Source organism: Miscanthus floridulus, chromosome 9 (genome assembly GCF_019320115.1).
Source record: "Miscanthus floridulus cultivar M001 chromosome 9, ASM1932011v1, whole genome shotgun sequence".
NCBI lineage: Eukaryota > Viridiplantae > Streptophyta > Magnoliopsida > Poales > Poaceae > Miscanthus > Miscanthus floridulus.
Window position 1 is genome coordinate 111791345 of NC_089588.1, and position 21138 is coordinate 111812482.

At 50.1% G+C, this 21138-nt stretch overlaps 1 protein-coding gene and 1 pseudogene across 1 annotated transcript; one reads left to right on the forward strand and one right to left on the reverse strand.

Moving 5' to 3' along the window:
- Positions 1 to 16761: 16761 nt before the first annotated feature.
- On the forward strand, positions 16762 to 20233 carry LOC136482659 (agmatine coumaroyltransferase-2-like). The gene is made up of 2 exons (XM_066479866.1): positions 16762 to 17281; positions 19291 to 20233. The coding sequence occupies exons 1-2, from the start codon at positions 16797 to 16799 to the stop codon at positions 20189 to 20191; spliced, it is 1386 nt and encodes a 461-aa protein (XP_066335963.1). The 5' UTR covers positions 16762 to 16796; the 3' UTR covers positions 20192 to 20233.
- Positions 17562 to 18882, reverse strand: LOC136483910 (uncharacterized; annotated as a pseudogene).
- Positions 20234 to 21138: the final 905 nt, after the last annotated feature.

Genomic DNA, 21138 nt, shown 5'->3' on the forward strand with positions numbered 1-21138 from the left:
AAGCTATGTGTGCGACATGTCTTTTGGCTTGTGTTGTGCAGGTGTGGAGCTCGGATACGGTGGTCGACGGCGAGGTGAAGGTCAAGGAGGACGTGCCGTGCCGACAGACCGGGAGCGGTGAAGGATGGACGTGAGGCTTGGACCGAGGGACCCAGAGGCCGGGTGACTAGCCACGGTGGCTGACACTTGGGACATCGACAAGTGCAAGAAGACATGGAGTGACGGTGTTGACCGGGTCAAGACGGCGGACGCGTGAGTCGAGCGAGGCTCAGGAGGACTTGGCGGGCCGGCCGGTCGAGGACGGCGGTGACACGCGTTGGATGACGGGGGACGCGTATGGAGTACGCTACTCGCGGACGGTTTGATGGTTTGGACCTCAAAACCATCGGATGGACGGTTTACGGGTTTGGGCCTCAAAACCCGGGCGGAGGTTCCGAGGATGGACGGACGGCACGTGGCGGCATCGGGGAGTTCGCGTCGAGGCGAAGCTACCGGTGAGAAGGCGCGGTGGCCGTCGGATCAAGATTACACCGGGTTGGACAACAACGCCCTTGGGCTTAGCGGTTCAACTCATTTATATCCAGGGGCAAAACTGGGAATGTGTAATAGCCCTGTTAAATAGGATGAGGGAGCCCCCATCTCCCTCACCTCCTCCAGTTTTCATTTTCTCCTTTAGGGTTTCTTCCTCTAGTTTGCTTCCATGTATGAGAGAGGTCCACAACTCAAATTGTGACTTGGTTTTGAAGGAATCGGTGGCCGTAACCACCGTATGTCCTCCGGGATTCATGATTTAGTTGTGTTCTTGATGTGATTTTGGTGTTCTTCACGAGCTCCTTTTGTCCCTTCTTGTTTCCCCTCTCGTTTCTTCGATTTGGGATGGTTTCGGTTCGTTCTTGTTGCCTTGGATCGATCAGTGACATGAGTAGAAGCTTTCCACCGAAGGAAATCCACTAATTCCTCACGAGATCGCAGATCCGGGCAATTTTAGTTCTTGACCTATTTTTTGGGGTTTTCTTCAATTCCTTCGATTCACGGAGTTAGAGTTTGTCTCGGGCTATGATCTTTTAGAGGTTGCCTTTCTACTCGCTTGTGAACTCTTGCGCAAAGTTTCAAGTCATTTGGAGTTGATTTGATCAAGTTATGGCTTGTTTTAATTTTTCCCGAGAAACTGCTCGTTCATACCGGACGTGTCCGATATCATACCGGACGTGTCCGATATTTCTCACTTTGGAGTTTTGAGCTGAAATTTTGTGGAGATCTTCCCTTGGTGTCTAAAGAGCTATGGTTAAAATTTCATGATTTTTGGACACCGTTTGATGGGGTTTCGGATTTTTCTCTTTTGGTCAGCTTGCTGCTGAAAATCCCGGACGTGTCCGAGATCATACCGGACGTGTCCGATATAATACCGGACGTGTCCGATATTTGCAGGAGCAGTGCTGTTTTATTTTGGGAGTTTGCTCGTTTGGGCCTCGATCTGTGATCCGTTTGCTCTGTGGTGACCCGCTGTGTTCTGAGGGAGCATCCACCTTTCTCTTGGGTCGTGGTCACCAAGTCTTTCGTGTATGGTTTTTGGGGATTGATATTGGGACAGTGGTCGAAGATTTCGAAAGAAATTCAAGGCTCCCATTCACCCCCCCTCTGGTCGCCGTTTCCGGTCCTTCATATTGATTAAAGAGAGGGATAGAATGGTCATTTATATAGAAATTACAAAGGCTATGACCTCTATAAATACTGTCTCTGACATATACAATACAATCATGAATTGAATACAACTTTACTCTTGTGTTCAAACTTAGTGTTTGTCCAATTGTTTTACCCAATAGCAATCAATCAGGAGAGCACGGTTGCAGAGCCACAGCACAAACTAGTTGCGTTTCACGGTGTGCAGTGCAGCGACCTGCTGGCCTAGCTATGACAACTTTTTTGTTCCCTCCTGGCCAAGCACTAGTAATATGACACAGACAGCACATGTGGGTTGACATGGTTCCAGTGGGGGATTCAGAAACGGGCTGTGGCCCGGGCTAAACATTATGGGTGTCTTTGGTTCATTTTCTCCACCAAGCCAGGCTAGCTCTAGCCAGCCTTAACTAATGCAACCAGCACTTGTTTGGTTGCTCTGTTCTAGACGAGCCTGGCTTGGCAAGATCGTGTTTGGTTGCCAGACTAGTTCTGGTGCATTCACCGCTTCTTTGCTAAGGTGAGCTCACCTCCATCTTCTCTGGTTTAGCAATGGTGGGGAAGAAACATTCGCCGATGGTGGAAGCCGATTCGGCGGAGGAGGAGGCCGATTCGACGTAGGAGGAAGCAGATTCGGCGGCGTCTCTCCAGATCCCGCCCGAGGAGCACTGGCCCCTCACCTTGCCCGTCTCCTGCAGATTCCGCCCGAGGACGCTGAGGAGCTAGCCGGCGTGTGGATTGGATCCTGTGCGGACGCTAAGGAGCTGCGTGGTGGGGAGGCCTGAAGGTGATGCCCGCCACCGAGGGGCCTCGCGTGCACCGCCGCGGGGGGCGCGCGGGCGCCACCGCCGGAGGCCACACAAGAGCCGCCACCGCCCGGGGAGCCGCACGGGCGCCGCATGGATCCGCGCGAGAGCTCCTCCTCTTTGGACGCGGTGTTCCTCCTCCGGTGCAGGGTGAAGCCTGGGGTGGCAGCGATGACGCTTCGCGGGGCACGACGAGGCAGCGGCCGGTGCTCCACCGGGGCGGCGTCCGAGCTCCTCGGTGACGCGACTACGAGCGCGGTGGGGAGGTGGGCGTCGGCGGCGCTCCACTGGGGCGGCGTCCGAGCTCCTCGGTGACGCGACTGCGAGCGCGGTGTGGAGGTGACACGACTAGGAGCACGGGCTTAGCCAAGGCTGGCTCAAGGAGAACGGTCAATCCTGGCGTTTTCGCGGAGCCTGGCTAAGAGGCTATTGTTGCATTAGCTAAGCCTGGCTTCAGGGTCCGACCAGGCAACCAAACAATGGTTGGCTTCATCTAGGAAGCCTGATTGGGGGAAGCCACCCAACCAAACACACTCATAAGGCTAGAAATCTTACTAGCCGTAGGCTATTACATATAACATAGTTTTAAAGAAGATAAACCACCATATTGATTCAACCAGCTCAAACAATACATGGAACATTGAAGCTATAAAACCAAATAAAGAGCCTTCCATGACAAAAAAAATATAAAAAAACTATATATGCCTTCATGATTCACACCACTTATACCGACGTCCTCGTTGCTACATGATTTTTTGTAATTCATTCATTCGAGCGTTCTAGTTTCTGTACCCTAGGATATAAAATGTTGCAGCTGCAAAGTAACATTCGATGAACAATGAAAAATTAGGAATCTAGGGAGCAGGGAGTAGGGATTTGGAGTTCTGCTAGTCTTGCTGGCTCGCTGCCACGGCAGGCCTGGCCGCATGGGTGAGTGGGGGCAAGAGCGGACTGCAGGAGGAAGCGGAAGACTCTGCATCGACTCGCGTGGAGAGGGGAATCATTACGCGCGGCCGCCGGCTAGGGCTAAGGTTGCAGGCTGTTGGGCTGTCCTCGTGTCGGGGTGGGCTATTGGGCTGGCTGGCCTTTTTATCATGTTTTTATGAAACCTGTTCCCACAGTTTTTGGGCCTCGCCCAGGGCTACAGTCCGGGCAGCCCAGGGCCCAGATCCGACCCTGCATGGTTCTGTACTTGTCAAGTTCATTCACAGCACAAGTGGCTAACAATAATCTTTCTTTAAGAAATATGATAGCCTTCTTACATAAGTAACCACTGAGGCACATATAAGATATCGAAAAGAGAACATAGTACAAGTAGATATAGATGGAGACGATAAATAAACTAGCCATACGAGCGAGACAGAGAGTGTTATCCAGTTCCAGCGTGGGCAGTCCTGCCCTGTCCGCTGTCCATCAACACACACAGCTCACCCCAAGCCAAAGAGCAAACACAATGGCTGTGCTGTGAAGCTCTGCTGATTTCCGCTGGGCCCTCGTGCGAATTTCAGCAACCAAATTGAAAGGCAAACAGGCGGGCTCGCGCGGTCCGTCACGAAGAAAAAGTCTCATGGAGCAGGGATTTGCCCGGCCCAATACATATATCCTCTCCACACATAAACGTTGCAGCATCCCAAACATAGCCCAAGATACTTAGAGCAACTCCAGCAGAACCCCTACTTAAGCCCACGTAGCTAAATATGGGTGCTTAGTTAAAAAAAACGCAGCTCCAACTAGGCTCCAACTAGAGCCCCCAATTTGGGGTGGGCACCTAAATCTCACCCCCAGACCCGATTCCTGTTGCCCCAACAAGCCGGCCCCCATCCGCGCGGGCGCTACTCCTCCGCTCCGTCCACGCGCTGCTCGGTCCTCCGTCGCTTGCTCCACCGCGCGTTGCCTCCCTTCCCACGACGGCGCTCCCTCCTCTTCCCTCCCTGTGACACGCAACGGCGCCCCCCCCCCCCCCCCCCCTGCTACCCGCGACAGCGCTCCCTCCCACACGGATCTGCTGCAGGGCCGCTCCTTCTCCTTGCCGACACCGGATCTGCTGTAGGGCCGGCTCCTTCCCCTCACCGACGCTGAGGGAGATGGCCTCTGCTCTAGGGCCGGCTCCTTTCCTCGCCTGTGCTCCGCCCGTAGGCACTGCTATCGTCGCTCTTTCTTCCCCATTGCGTTGAGATAGCTCAGTTGTTAGAACAGAGGATGACAAGTGGGTCCCAATTGTCATTATCTGTTAAAAAGGATTTGAGGGCTTTGGTTTGGGGACTTCTGCTAGAGGAGATTGCAAAATAGAGGGCCAATAAAAGTAGGGGGAACACCCAAATTAGATATAGGGGGTCCTGATTTGGGTGCTCCTGCTGGAGTTTCTTACAGCGAGGCCCAACCAAAGAGGAAACACAAGGGCACTAAAATAAGAAAACCTTTTACCCTCCGGTGCAAGATGATTTGCATATATATGTGGGCCTCATTAGTGCCCAATCCTATAAATCCTTTTGCAAAGGCATCCTTATTATTGAGGCCTTCATCTCTACTACCTAAAAAAACAACTAATCTTATCGTCTGCGCGTTAACCCCGCCCCTGCGTTAACCCACCCATGCGTTAACACCGCCCGATCCCGCAGGCTCCCTGTGGTCTGTAGACCCCAAAACAGATAAGGCCATCTAGGATGCCCGCGACTATACTTGCAAGTGGCGCGGGCCGTGCCGCTAGCACGCGCCGCCCATCGCCAACGCTCAGGGTGAGCGTCTGAGCAGGACCCGAACTTGCCCGATGAAGGGCCGCGGCGGAGCAGTCTCGGGATTAGCTATGAAGAGGCGGACGGCCGCGAGCATGATGACGGGTACGAGGAAGAACGCCCAGGAGCACGGTGACCCAGTCATTGCGCTTCGCCGCTTCTCCATGAAGCGCTGCAGCGATGCCTTCCTCGCCATGGGCGCACGCCCCCAGCTTGGGCTCCTCTTGCACGGAGGTGTGGACAAGTCTGTACCAGGCATCAGAGGGAGTACCGCCACTGTGCTCGTCGGCCGCGCCTCTACTGCTTGCCGCCGCACGCTGCAGCGAATCAGGCGGCACGGCCCTAGATGCTCCTCGCCGTGGCCATTATATTAATCTTCTTGCTTGCCTTGCCAGATTGCCGCTGCCCTGTCATACTTATTAGGGTTTAATCCCACATCATGTAGCGATGATGGGGAGCACAACATATAAGGCGGAAGAACCCCCACCTATTAGGTTAGTCTTTTGGGTTGAGTAAGGCCCATGGGCCTTATATGTTGTCAGCTTCGGTGGACCTGGAACCTGTGGGAGCGCAGGCTCGTGATGAACCGGGCTGGCTGCAAGCCAGCTCTAAGATCGTGAACTCGGTGGTCGCCACCGGTTTCAACAATTGGTATCATTAGAGCCCATGGTCAGAAAAGCTAAACCCGATAAAAAAAATCTTGAGCGTCACATCATGGCGGGGGGCACCCCGATGTGTGACTAAGGGGGGATTGTTAGGGTTTAGTCCCATATCGTGTAGCGATGGTGGAGGATGGGCCTTATATGTTGTCAGCTCCGGTGGCCTAGGACCTATGGGAGCACATGCTTGCAATGAGCCGGGCCGGCTGCAAGCCAGCTCTAAAATCGTGAACTCAGTTGTCACCCGGTTTCAACAATTGGTATCATTAGAGCCCATGGTCGGAAAGGCTAAACCCGATAAAAAAAATCTCGAGTGTCACATCATGGTGGGGGCACCCTGATGTTTGACTAAGGGGAAGATTGTTGGGTTTAGTCCCACATCATGTATCGATGGCGGGAGAACCCCCACTAGGCCCAAGCCTTATATATTGTCAGCTTCGGTGGACCTAGGACTTGTGGGAGGGCAGTCTCATGGTAACGAGCCAGGCCGGTTGCAAGCCAGCTCCAAGATCGAAAACTCGGTGGTCACCGCCGGTTCCCCCAAGCTGTGTAAACGTGATTGTTGCTTTTCGATTTTGTCGTGCTCGGATGAAGGAGTTTGTCTACCGCAAGAGTGGTCGATGCAGACTCGCAGAGGCAGGGAAGACAGTCGAGGGTGCACTAGAAGACTTCTCCAGCGACCACCGGCGGCGGCGGCAGCACCAGCGTCAAGTCTTCAACACGGACGATGCCTCCGCCATGAGTGCGTTTGGATGCATTGTTTGTAGTGACGTCGACTTCAACAATACTCCTCCCAACAAATTATGCACTGCTGGTACAGTTACAGGCACAACCAACCGTGATGGTTCACGTAAGAGGGAGTTAACAGAAGGGCAAGTTAAGGCTCAACGAGCAATGAGTAGGACAACATATGCAAACATGACTCCTGAGCAAAGACATCAAAGACGCAAGAGACAAAGGCTGAACAACGAAGCTCCAAAGCCTAAAGAGGCAATGAAAGTGAGTGCAATGCGATCTAGAGAGGTGCGGAAGTCCACTTTGAACCAGGAGTCCATCGCAATGGACAACCCAATGTATATTCCTGAGGTTCATGGAAACATGGCTTGCCCTAGCGATTTGAGTATTCCAGAGTAAAAGTGCAACACCACTTTACACCCCACCAGCTGACGAGGATATGGAAGAAGACAATTGTGGTGATATACTGCCGGGCCATATGACACATAGGCACATTGTTCCATCTGGGCAAAGACATGCATTGTCAAACCATCGCAATTTTTCTCCATATATGGTCAATAAAATTGTAACTTAAAATATTAATAAAAAGTTTAAATGCAGGATACTACCAACACATCAAGGGGAATTGCAAGGACTACTTTACCGCTGGTGCTTGCAGAGTTAATACCCTTAGGATGCTATTAAGAAGGTGTGGAATATAGGTGTGTCGGAGGATACAATTAAAACATAATTTCCCCTCTTAGTTATAGCTATTCATAAAATTAAGTTTGTAATATTGATGTTCCAAACATCTTGTGTAACACCCTAAATTTGCAACAATTTGAAAATAGGTGAATTGGATTTATTTATGCATTAGTGTGAGCATGCAACATAGAAAAAAATTAATAAATTTTATCAAATAAAAATCAAATATAAGGTCTACATACATGTCTATGGATTCATGTTGTTGCATATTATTTTTGAATTATGTGATTTGAAATCAAACTTTAAATTGATTTAAATTTGCATTTCAAATTTGGTTTGAAAAATTAGAAAAGAAAAAGGAAAAGGATTTCATTTCCCCTCCCTTGCTTCTGGCCCGTTGGCCCAGGCGCCGGCCCATTTCCACAGCCAGCGCACCCCCCCCCCCCCCGCTCCCCTTGCTTCGCCCGCGCGGCCTGCTCTCCTCTCCCCCGCGGCCCAGCTTCGCTCGGCCCAGCAACCAGCAGCGCGCCGCGCCGTTCCTTTCCCCCTCAGTTCCGCTGACAGCCAGGCCCACTTCCTTCTCTCACGCTGACGAGCCAGTCCCAGCTGTCAATTGCCTTCTCCTGCCTCGCGAGCGTGTCCGCATCGAACACTGTCGTCACCGGGAGTCCACGCCGCTCTCCTTGCCTTGGGCTCCAAGCCGCTTCCGGCTATAAAAATTGGATGCCCGCATCGTGCCGTGCCTATCTCGAGCTTTGGAGCCGCAGCTGCCCTCGCATCGCACTGAGCCATGCTAACCCTAGCACCGCCGCCATCTCCGCCCACCTCGCCAAGCACCGCGCTGCTCTTGTTCGCTTCACGCCGAGGTAAGCTACCTTGCCGAGCTCGCTGTCATCTACTCTCTCTTCCGGTGCCCTTGGTTTGTTGTATCATGGTCCGTAGATAGAATTCGACGAGCACTGGCCAATTCCGGCCATGGCGCCGCCGTGGAGCTCGCCGCCGTCCTCGCCAGCCGTTTTCCCTCCCCTCTGATCTAATCTGCGCCGTCCGATTTCGATCCAACGGTCCAGATCTTAAGATACCCCTTCGCTTATCGTTTTTTAAAAAGGCCCTTACAATTAATTGGATCTTAACCCACCATCCCTAAACTTTTGTTAAAGAGCCCCTATCTTTTCTTCAAATTGTGGCCGTAGTCCCTAGTTAGTGACCGATAATCAATACACATTCTCTGGGTACCATCCTTCTTGTCAACAAATATAACCGGTGCGCCCCAAGGTGACGAACTAGGACGAATAAAACCTTTCTCCTGTAACTCCTCTATTTGTTTCTTAACTTCCTCTAGTTCATTAACCTCCATTCTATATGGACACTTGGGTATAGGTGCAGTTCTAGATAATAATTCAATAATAAACTCAATGTCACGGTCAGGTAGCATACCTGGCAAGTCATCGGGCAACACATCTGGAAACTCATCCACTACTGGGTCCTCCTTGTTGATGCGATCATCAAGCTGGTTCACTATGAATGTTGGTTGTGCTTGTACTACAACATCGACAATGATTTTGTCCCCATTCTGTGTGGTCAAAACAACTACCTTCTCCTGACACTGAATTACTGTCCGGTTTTGCTTCATCCAATCCATACCCAGAATCACATCAATGACATATGTTCTCAACACAATGGGGCTCACTTTGAACTCTACCCCCTTAAGGATAGACTAGTGGGAAGACAACGATAAGAAGCTTGCATTCTACTTCCTGGTGAGTTTACTAATATGGGATTTTGCATGGCACATAAGGGTATGCTATGTGTTCTAACAAATGCTTGTGATATGAAAGAATGCGAAGCTCCAGAATAAAAAAGAACAGTGGAAGGAGTGGAATTAACATCAAACGTACCGAGCATGACTTCTGGTTACGCAAGCGCCGTCTCTGTAGACACATGATTCACATTTCCTGTGTTGGGTGTTGGCTTCTGATGACTATTCTGCCTCTGTGGGGTCTGCTGGTTTGGCTTCTCAGGGCAGTTATACGACATGTGACCCTCTTTACCACAACGGAAACACTTGTTGGGAGTGCTAGGGGCACTGGTCTTCATTGGGGTGTTGTTGGGTGTTCCCTGGCATGATGTCTATGGGCCACTCTGCTGCTGACTTTACTGACGCTGCTGGAACTGGTTGCGCTGAGGGTACTGACCACGATTCCACTGGTTGGGTGGTCCCTGGTACCTCTGCTGGAAACCTTGCTGAGAATTGGTGCGCGGATGAGTATTGCTTCCAGAGGCTAGTCCTTGAAGCCTCCTCTTCTTAGCCTCCATCTCTTTGCGCTTATTGTCAATAACAATAGCGCGATTCACCATCATCTAGAAATTGGGGTATGTATTGGATATAAGCTGGAGTTGTAGACCATCATACAGACCCTTGAGAAAGCGGCGTTGCTTATCAGCATCATTAGCCACCTCATTCGGAGCATAGCGTGACAACTGAGCGAATTTGTCACGAGACTTAGCCAGAGACATAGATCCCTGTTTCAGAGCCCTGAATTCCTCTTGCTTTAGCTCTATCAATCCTTCAGGTATGTGGTAGGATCTGAAATTCTCTCTAATTTCCTGCCAGGTGGCAGGAGGAGAATTAGTGGGACGTCCATACTCGAATGCCTCCCACCAGTCTTGAGCTTCTTCCTGAAGTTGTCCTAACGCATAAAACACCTTCTGTTGGTCAACGTACTGCGCTCTGTTGAGTTACTTTTCCACTACACGAAGCCAATCATCTGCTTTCAGTGGATCAGTAGCATGAGAAAACACCGAGGGACGGCCCTTCAAGAATACACCACGCAACCATTAGATGAATAAGGTGCGACGACGACCTGAGCTGGTGCTGCGCGGACTGCCGTCTGCCGAGGGTGGTTCGGAGCGTGAGTTTTTCAGCGAAGGTGGTTGTGTATTTGGTTTTTGAGGATACGGTGCTAGTCACAAGATGACAGTCGCGAATAAGTATGAGATACTCTCAGTGAGGGTTTTAATCCTGCAAAGACGGTTGATCCTTTGAACAAACACGAAGGTTTAGCCTGAAGAGCATACTTGATAAGAGCATGCACAGAGCAAAGCTGCGGGTAACATGCTCCAGTCCAAAAGTGGTGCATGTGCACCAAAGGTTAGTGTTGTAATTAGTTTAGAAGTCTTTGTTTTTGTTCGTGGGTACCACCCTATGGAACGAAACATGTATATGGTTTGGAATTTTTATGTCATGCAGAGGTGCAAACGACATGCACGACTAGGCTCACTCATGCAACCATTAGTAAGAGCTCTCTAAATGAATTCAGTTTATTTCAAAAATACCATGGCCACTCGCGAATCACGAGTATAGGCTGTAAGTGACAATGGTGTGATATACATGTATACTTTGTTTATTCATTTATTTATTTTTTGCACAAGTTTGAAGGAGTAGCCGGGTTTCTTATCTGGGCAGAACAGTGGAGGCCCGTGCGTCTTCATAGGCGGCAGACACTCAGGAGCTTCGCGCGGATCACAGCACCTTTGTACGCCGGCACGGGCACCTGATGGACGTTCGTGCCTAGCACCTGGCAGACCTTCGCTAGAAATGATTACGAGCAGGAGCCATAGAAACCGGTCTGTATAAAGAAATATAGGTGTTTGGAGTACTTAGCTAGTTCTTCATGTTGAAGGTAGCCGCAGGCGAGGGTGGCTCTGTCCGGTAGTGACGTGGGCCGCGACGAGGGTACCTCTGTCCGGTTGCAACGAGGGTTGCTCTGTTAGTCTACGACGCAGGTAGCTTCGCCCGGCCGCGATGAGGGTAGCTCCGCCCGGACGCGATGAGGATTGCTCTATCCGACCGCGACGAGGGTTGCTCTGTCTGTCCGCGACGAGGGTAGCTCCGTCCGGCCGCGATGAGGGTTCCTCCGTCCGGCCACGACGAGGGTTACTCTGTCTGTCCACGACGAGGGTAGCTCTGTCCGGCCACGACGAGGATTGCTCTATCCTACCGCGACGAGGGTTGCTCTATCTGTCCGCGACGAGCAGTGGCGGATGCACGATGCGGGATAAGGGGGGCTAAAACAATGGAGATGTTGATTTGCATGAAGATTTAATGGTGAAATCAAGTTTTTGCTACAGTAATTAGTATTGAAATCAAGCCATTAGGGGGGGCTCCAGCCCCCCCTTTGGATCCGCCCCTGGCGACGAGGGTAGCTCCGCCCGGTCGCGATGAGGGTTGCTCTGTCCAGCCACGATGAGGGTTGCTTTGTTTGTCCGCGACGAGGGTAGCTCCGCCCGGCCACAACGAGGGTTGCTCTGTCTGGCCGTGACGAGGGTTGATCTGTCTGTCCGCGATGATGGTAGCACCGCCTGGCCGCGACGAGGGTTGCTCTGTCTGGCCGCGACGAGGGTTGCTCTGTCTGGCCGCGACGAGGGTTGCTCTGTCCGGTCGCAACGAGAGTTGCTCAATCAGGCCACGATGAAGGTCGCTTTGCCTAGCCACGACGAGGGTTGCCCAGTCTGGCGACGACGAGGGTAGCTCTGCCTGGCCGCAGTAGCGTGACGAGGGTTGTTTTTTTTCGTGTCTTTTTTTTTTTTTGCTTGTGGTGCAATGGGGTCCCTCACAGACGGCACCACTGTTGGGATATAGTCCTTTGCGTGTACCTTCACTGGGGTGAAGAGAAAGCTAGGGAGCTAGTCCCACCCAGAAGAATAAAGTGGGAAAAGAGAGGACCCCTTCCCCTTTGTCTTTGGATTCTATTTATAGGGAGGTGGGAGGATGTATCTTCCTCCCACCCCTTTTAGTTTATGAATTTACATAAAAGTCCTCAGACTAAGCCTTTTTACATGGAGGGAGTAGGCACAGCCGCCCCTCCCCCCACAATTTCCTAAACCACAAAACTCATTTTTATTTTTTTGCATCATATTATTTGTATTGATTTGATCAACAAAATAAGACCTATATTTATTGACTATATTTTTATACTAAAAAAATAAGTGGCATGTGGGCCCTACATTTGAAAAATTTGTCAAAATGTAGTCTCGATGGATCTCATTTTGTTTGACACATTATTTCCAACAATAATCTTCAAACGGTTAGTCAAATGAACTTGCCGTTTGTGAGATATTGCATTTTAAAGTATGAGAAAACACACACTCAAGTGACGCGAGGGGAGAGAGAGGTGAGCACTAGTTACCATGCAGGACTTTAGTCACTGACTAGAAAACCTGGGCGCGGCAAAAGCCGCGCCATCTTATCACCGATGTTATTTTATTGCGCTATAGTTAAACAATAGAGTATTGATGCTCAATAAGGAGCTCTAAGGTGTTTGATATCTTCTCTCGTTTTGTTTGGCTGCTGTGCTCTCATTCTGTAGTTCAGCAATGTCACCCTACAATGACAAATTTACAAAGCATAATAACATGATTACAGATGGATAGCATGGAGGAGAGATAAATGTAGCTTATATAGCGGATAAGGTCATAAGGGTACAAAAGCAGTGTCGACAATAAGTAATAAGAACTACATCAAGTATTTAGTAGAAAATAAATAAAGGTCAGTTGTTATGGCATTCTTCAATGACAATCTTCAATGAAATATTAGACAAAATAGCATATGTACTTACAGATATGACTGCAGTAGCAGCCAAAGACAAGCCTCTGATTTCTGCTGATAAACATGAGAATGCTGTTAAGAACTCAATTAAGTGTTTGCTATTGATTAGAAGGGAAGGTACATTGCAACTACACATTCAATCCACGTCATCTTCCTTGTACGTAATCAGTATCTGTCAACACTAACTTGGGAACGCCTCCCTATCGCCAGAGCAGAGATGCATTTGACCCCTTCCTGCGTGTTGTTTTTCCTCCAACAAATCTGAGTGTATCCAGCTTTTATATGTCTCTTTGGCTTATGAGTGGCCAATGATAATACCTACAACTTTGAAACCATGAACTGAGACCAAGGAAAACAGTGTCTAATCGTACCAAGATAAATGTGATGGAATGCCTTAGCTCTAGCTGTAATTCTTAACATGACTTCTGCAGGCTAAATTAGCACATTCAGATAATTTTAGGCACGCACAAAGGTCATATTATCACAAAGCTATAAGCATATGAAGACATATTATTTTACTATATCCTAATCTGATAACCATTCAGTAACTCCTCCATCTAGAAGATTTAGCTTTTCACTTTACATAAGACTTCAGTTGATTTAATATGACATCTTAGCTGTCAGTGGCTGCACCTGAGTGCTATTTTGGCATTTTTTTCGTTTCTACAATAGCTAAAATTCAGATGATTTTTTTAGTTAGAAACTGCAAGCAGGCAAGGGTGCAAGGCAAAACTTAGAAATGTTAGATTAAATCAAAATTGCTTAGAGAAGGAGAAGGGAACCACACTGATTTAAAACTATGGAATCTGAATATGTACACTTTGAGAAGGGAACCAAACTAATTAAAAACTTCGGAATCTGAATATGTACACTAAAATCATTAAGAGAAATCCAGAGCTAACCAGGGACAGGGAGAAGGAAAGACGCGGCCGCTGCTCACCGTGACATTTGCTGAAGGCAGCGTTGGGCAAGTGGTATCCCCCAGGAAGCAGGAGTGATGGAGCAGAGGCAGTCCTTCACTGTCGATTTTGTTCATGTTCGAACTGAATAATTATCTCACAGAGGCAAATAAAGCATCAACCATTGAGTACTTGGTGTACATACGTGTTCTGAATAGAACAGGCGGCACACAGTTCCTTGCCTGCGTGTGGGGAGAAGGCCACAATAGTTAGAGACATGTGATGGAGAGGGGAGTGGAAGGCAGGAACATCGGGGAAGCGATGGGCGATTAACGCCAGCATCTTGTCGCATATGCAGCAGGACAAGTGGATCAGGCGGAGGTGAATGCTGCGAGGATAAGCGGTACAATATGTGCCTGAGCTCCCATCCTACAGCTACAGGATTGATTTCTCCTCGGACCTCCCTCACTGCTCCACATCTTGTAAGCGCCGAGTTGCCAATGGATGGGTAAGACATGACTGTGTGGGGAGATGGAGGCTATGCTGAAAAGGAATATGCTCTGCAATAATTAATCTCCAATCCAGTGAATCAAAGAAGCGAAATGGAATAGGATTTCTATTGAAGCAAACACCTGCAACTCTACCTTCTTCTAGAACAGGATGTCAACATATTAGCTTCCTGCCTTCCCGGGATTACCAGCTAGCAGAAACAAAATACTGAAAGGAAGAAAACAAAAAACAAAAAGAAGCACACCTTGTGTTCATTTCATTGAACACCTTCAGGGCATCAGCATGTAGGTATTGATAGCTTCGTTGAGGTGCCATGGCTGTGGCAGCAAAAGCAGCTCGCTCCAGAAGTGCAAGTGCTCCACGCCGTGTGGCCCTCTTCTCCACGTGAGGCAGCCGGATCGAGCTGCACCTCTGCACCAAATCTACAGCGCACAGTGAGCCAAAGCAGATTCTAAATCTAGTAGGAGCCCGCACCGGCGCTGTGCGTCGGCGCGCGCCTACCGGCAGTGTTGGTGGCCCGGGCCGTCCCGCTTACCACTCGGATTGCTCCCATGCCTCCGCGTGGTTTGCTGGCTGCGCAGCGCCATGTCGATGGTGAACTAGATCTGAAGCCCCGCAGATCCGAGCCGTCGGCCATGCGCGCGGCCCGTGCTTCGCTGCACCACAGCCCCGCGCACAGTAGTGTCCGCCGTGCCGCAGCCCTCCTCGGATCTCCGGCGAAGTCTGGCAGAGCAGAATGACCTGGTGGCATGGCGAGCTCCGGGCGTCATCGAGCCTCGGCGGGAGCAGGGACGTCTGCGGCGCGACGACCGCGAGAGGAGGCTGGAGGAAGCTGGAGAAGGGGCGGTAGTGGACGCCGCGAAGACAGGGAACCGAGGCGTCGATTTCTGTCTCGGCCCTACGCTGAAGGCATTGGATCGAGCAGGGACGCCGCTCGGGAGCTGTGCTGGTGCCAAGCTCGACATCCGGAGAGCTGGCAGCTGCGAGCAGAGGGGGCGACGCCGCAGGGGAGGCGGCGGCTAGCGGCGCATGAGCAGCAGTCCGAGGCGGAGAGGGAGTCGCGTGGGTTCGGGAGCATTTGTGACGGCCCGCGTAGCTTAACGGGTAGGAGACCTACGAAGACCCTGATCAGACGGTCGACATCGTTTGTTTTCTAGATCGGACGGTCCGCGGGTGAACGGGCAACGTGCTCCTATCCGTTAGCCCGCTTTTGGACGCAGGATTCCTATAGAGATGTACTATTGTTTCAGAGTGAATTTCTCTCACGTTTTTTCATGTGTGACACTACTAACAATTGAATATTGGTTTTTAACTTGTGTTCGTCATAGTCAAACTGATGCATAGCCAAAAGTTGACCGAGCTAATAATACGTGTATAGATGCATATGCTTGTCCTCTCCTTTTTAATCAAGGCCATGTTTAGTGGGCGCCGCCGGATTCCTGACGGTACTGTAGCTACTGTAGCGTTTTGTTTTTATTTGGTGATAATTGTCCAATTGTTGACTAATTAGGCTCAAAACGTTCGTCTCGCAAAGTACAACCAAACTGTGCAATTAGTTTTTGATTTCGTCAACATTTAGTACTCTATACATATACCATAAGTTTGATGTGACGGGAAATCTTCTTTTTGCATAGTGCTAAATTCAGAAATTGGGGAAAACTAAGCATGGCCCAATCTTCAACGCCTCCCTAATCCCCACCATATTCTTTTGCTCCGCCGCTGTAGGATATCAGACCGCCTTGCCATTAAATAGAATTAGGTGAGTTTAAAAAAAAACTAGAATTAGATGCACAAATCTCCATCCTAGCACACTCGAGTACCACCGTACAGCAGCGGTAGCGCCTGCTACGGAGCCTCTCATGCTTTCTGGGATTCTGCGAACCGAACGTGGTGGGACCCCTATAGACGGCCACCAAGCGGTCTGTTTAATTGGCTGGTTTATATTGTTGCTGATTCGTAAAAAAGTATTATTAACTGGTTTGTGTGAAAGAAAAATACTATTCTGATTAGAAATTTACGATCATTTACGACGAGCCACGGCCAAACGATCAGGCTGATCAGCAACGTGGTTACGAACGCCAACAGCCAGCTTGTGGACCATCCCTACCGAATCAAACCAGGTACGGGTTTGGAGTGTGCTTTGTTTGCCCAATAGAGTCATTGTAATCCGACCATTCACGACGCCATGTGTTTAATCATTTAAGGTGTGGGTAGCCGTCACCCCCCTATGGAGCAGCTATCCTCCATTATAGAAATTCCACATTGTTAGATTTATTATTATTATTTATATATATCGCATCCACTATATAGTCCAGCCCCCAGCCATATGGTACCTCCAACCCCGATGATCAATACAAAATGTACGTTCGCTTTTGGTAGCACTAGCGCACAAATGGATTAGTTGCTCTTCCACCATCTCTAGCTAGTTGATTATAAGCAAATTTCTCAATCCCAAGCTCTGTACCAACCTACCTTAACTTCTCGCCATGAAAATCACGGTGCAGTCATCCAAGTCCGTCAAGCCCGTCTATGGCAGCTGCGGCAGACGTAGCAGCGTCGCTTCCTTCGCCACTGCCGACTTCGTCCCACTCACCGTATTTGACAAGGTAACCGTCGACGTCTACGTTTCCCGCATATACTTCTTCCGGCCGCCGGCGCCGCCCAGCTCCGCCATGGAGGCAGGGCTGGCCACGGCTCTCGCCGAGTACCGGGAGTGGGCCGGCCGGCTCGGCGTGGACGCCGCCAGCGGCAACCGGGGCATACTCCTCAACGACGCGGGCGCGCGGTTCGTCGAGGCGGCGGCCGACGTCGCACTGGACAGCGTCATGCCGTGGGAGCCAACGCCAGAGACCACGAACCTGCTGCATCCGAACGGCGACGACGGTGGCGCTGACGAGCTGATGCTCGTCCAGGTCACGAGGTTCGCGTGCGGCTCGTTCGCTGTCAGCACCACCGCGCACCTACGTTGCACCGATACGGGATACTGATACGCCGATACTGATACGGCGATACGGTGATACGGCATTTTCCAAAAACAAGGATACGCCGATACGGCAAGTATATAAATATATCAAAAAAATCAGAATACACCTACTGAGAACATTTTTCATCTAGCAGAACAATCAACAAATAAAAATGGCAAAACATAGACATTGCTAGTTCCATGAAGCATCTAAGATACTTGATTTTAAGGTTCTTACAGCACAATAATTAATATTGGTTTTAACATTTTTACAGCAGAATAATAAATATTAGGATACAAGGGAGTAGGGACACAAGCCAAATTTAAGGCTAAGGTTGCTACTGCATCTCAGTGCCAGATACGCCTTCTTCATCTTCAAATAATATCCGTTCAAATTCTGGCTCATCCAGTGAGAGATTAGCATGTTCAAGAATGCCAGCACCATGAAAGGTCTCATGATTGTCTGCCCCAACATCCCACATCTGAGTTGGCCCATTCATATAATCATCAGATTTCCTTGACAGCAGACGCATGTTGCTATGGACAAACACTAAATCCTCAGCACGTGGAGGAGTAAGCCTATTCCTGGTTACGCTATCAATGAATCCATATGTACTCCAGTTCCTTTCACATGAAGAAGAAGATGCCGACTGCCCAAGTAACTTCAGTGCTAATGATTTCAATTCTGGGGTCCTTTGACCATGGAGGCCCCACCATTGTTTTGGTTCGAAAAAAGCTCGATCTTCAATTGACTCACGGTCCGCAAAGCAACCTCCAAATAGAGAAAAATCAGCAAATTGCCGTTTGATTGTCCTAAGATCCTCTGGATTGGGAAACATTTTTCTAAAGCACTTGTTCCTCATGTCAGAGACCTCAATATCTTCATGGGGGGCTACACGGTTAGGACCTTCAGAAAGCCACTGTTGAGAATAGTACCTGCATAAAAGAAGGGCATGAATCAGTCCCAAAAGTGATAAAACATGAACCAAGCGACAGTAGCAAATTGACAATTGACAACAAAAATCACCTAGGGTTGAGAGAATGAGCCAAACAATGGAGAGGAGTATTGCTTTTAAGCCAACGATCATACAAAATGGCATAAATAGTGTCATAAAAGGCAGATTCTTCATCAGGTTGCTTTCTCTCATGGCGATAAATGCGATCTTTCACTTTCTCAATCATGCTGTCCCACATCTCATAAATCAGATGGAGACATGGCTTATCTGTGTCTGCTGCCCTTAGCATTGAATAAATAGGCTCAGTGAAATCAACAATGTATTTAACATTGTCCCACCAAAAATCATCAAGCAACTTATCTTTTACAGATCTTGCTTTGTCTACATCATCTTCCCTATATGTTGACCACTTGTCACCAACAACCATTAACACAAGAGACTCTTTGAGAACAAGGAACCTCTTCAACATAATAATATGTGATGCAAATCTTGTATCGGCAATAGCAAGAAATTTGAGTTTACTAAACTCATTAAACATTGATAGGCGCATACCATGGTTCATGATGTAGTTCTTGATCATGAACGCAGCCTCCACAGTATCCTTAATCCACATGAGCCCAGCATTTTCAGCATCATTGTCCTTTGCATCACAAATATTCTTCAGTGCCAAATTCAAAGTGTGGACAACACATGGAGTCCAAAAGATGTGGTCATACTTCTGTTCAATTATCAGACCGGCACCCTTGCAGTTTGCTGCATTATCTGTAATCACTTGGACCACATTCTTTGGTCCAACATTTTCAATCACAGAGATCAACTTCTCAGCAATGTATTCCTTTCTCTTAATCTCTCCTTCAGTGTTAACAACTCCCAAAAACATAGGGCCATCTTCAGATACAGCTAAAAAGTTGATGAGTGGGCGCCGCTGAGGATCAGTCCACCCATCAGCTGTAATAGTAATCCCTTTTGTAGGCCATGTAGTCTTGAATGGTTCCAACAGCCTCTCAACATTGACTCTCTCCTGCTGGAGAAGAGTAGTCCTCAACTTATTGTACCCAGGAGCGACGGCCCTGCTGTCCGCAGCTTCGTCGTCGCTTGGGGCCAGGCCACGCGTGGCGCCGCCGTCGACCCTGTCCCGGTGCACGACCGTGTGTCCTTCTTCGTCCCCCGCGATCCGCCTCGGGTTGAGTTCGAGCACCGCGGCGCCGAGTTCAAGCCTCACGGCGACAGCCAGGCGGGAACATGCAACACCAGCTCCGGTGATCAGGTAGTGGTGGTGCACAGGGCGCACTTCAGCCGCGAGATGATCTCTGAGCTCAGAACACGAGCATCCTCGTCGGATGGCGGCACCTCCCGACCCCACACCACGCTGCAGTGCGTGGTGGCGCACCTATGGCAGTGCATCACCAAGGCGCGCCGGATCGACGCGGACAGCAGCACGGCCACCGAGTTGCACATCGCCGTGAACGGGCGCGCGCGCATGCGCCGTCCGCGGGTGCCGGACGCGTACACCGGCAACGCCGTGCTCTGGGCGAGGCCGACCGCCACGGCAGGGGAGCTGATGGCCATGCCGCTGCGCCAGGTCGTGGAGCTCATACGCCAGGAGGTATCCCGGATCGACGACGGCTACTTCAGATCGTTCATCGACTTCGCGAGTTCCGGCGCGGTGGAGAAAGAGCGGCTGGTGCCGACGGCTGATCCTTCTGAGACGGCGAAAAGCCCACACGTCGCGGTTTACAGCGTGCTGGGGTCCCCGTTCCACGAGATCGGCTTCGACGCCGGCGGCGGCCAGCCCTTCTTCTTCATGCCTAGTTACGTCCCGGTGGAGGGCCTGGTGGCCGTCGTGCCGTCGTTCTGTGACGATGGCAGCGTCGACGCCTATGTGTCTCTCTTCGGCCACACCGTGGACGACTTCAAGACCTGCTGCTATTCCCTGGCAGCAGCAGGAGAGGCACGCCTTTAGCAATTAGCCGTGCCAATCAAAGGATATTTCCGAGATCATCGCTGTCCCAGCTATATTTCAGATCTTTTCCTGGATTCTACTTTTTTATTTATTGGATTGGATTGGATGACCAATTGATCTTGCATGTTTTTTTCTCTAATACACAAAAGGTTTGTGCATCTTTATATTAAGATCAAGAAATAGTGAAAGTTACAACGACGTGCCACAAACATGGCACACCAGGGGTTAGTGTTATACAATCAGCACTGCCCTTCCTAGCATAAGGATCATGGGCTATTACTCGCCGTTGGGGGGAGGTATCCCCAGCACCGCTCCTCCCCTAACCCTCGACCTAGCGCTGGCTCAACTAACCCGTTCTCGTCCTAGGTATCACCTCCGCGATGAGGGTGCCCTTGATCGGTTCATTTCATCTATGTGTTCAGGTGGCACGCCCGAAGGTCAGTTGCGCCGGAGGAGCGTGGCGAGAAGGTCGCAAGACGGTAACGGCGATCAAACCCTCGCCGGGGGCGCACGAAGGTTGCTGCCAGCCATGGGAAAGGACCATCCTATCTGTAATTGGACCCGGGAGTGTTTGGCTGAGGAAAGAAGATTACCACCGTACCCCTGGCCCTTGTATAGCGTTTACTTGCTAAGGTCTGACCGTAATGTAATTTCACCACGTCTCCGGGTATGGCCTATAAATGCCCGGAGCGCTCGTGTAAGAAACAGATCGAACTTTTCTGGACAAAGTAATGGGCATTTAATCCGCACCTTTTCATCTCCTTGTTTTCCTGTACCCTCGCTCATCCCTTCACGACAGTCTAGTCACTCACCTGTGGGAAACCTTCGTCCTCTCCCCTCGTGTCACTCAGCGAGGGCGAGAGGCAAGGAGTGAACCCACAGTTGGCGCCGTCCATGGGGACCCCAGTCCGCCATTCCTTGAAAACAATGGCAACAACAAGAAGAAA

Bases quoted from the DNA above. Each gene is read 5' to 3' on its own strand.
- LOC136482659 (XM_066479866.1), top strand. From the start codon at position 16,797: ATGAAAATCACGGTGCAGTCATCCAAGTCCGTCAAGCCCGTCTATGGC. The intron at 17,282-19,290 runs CGATACGGGATA...TGTACCCAGGAG, and splicing joins ACCGCGCACCTACGTTGCAC to CGACGGCCCTGCTGTCCGCA.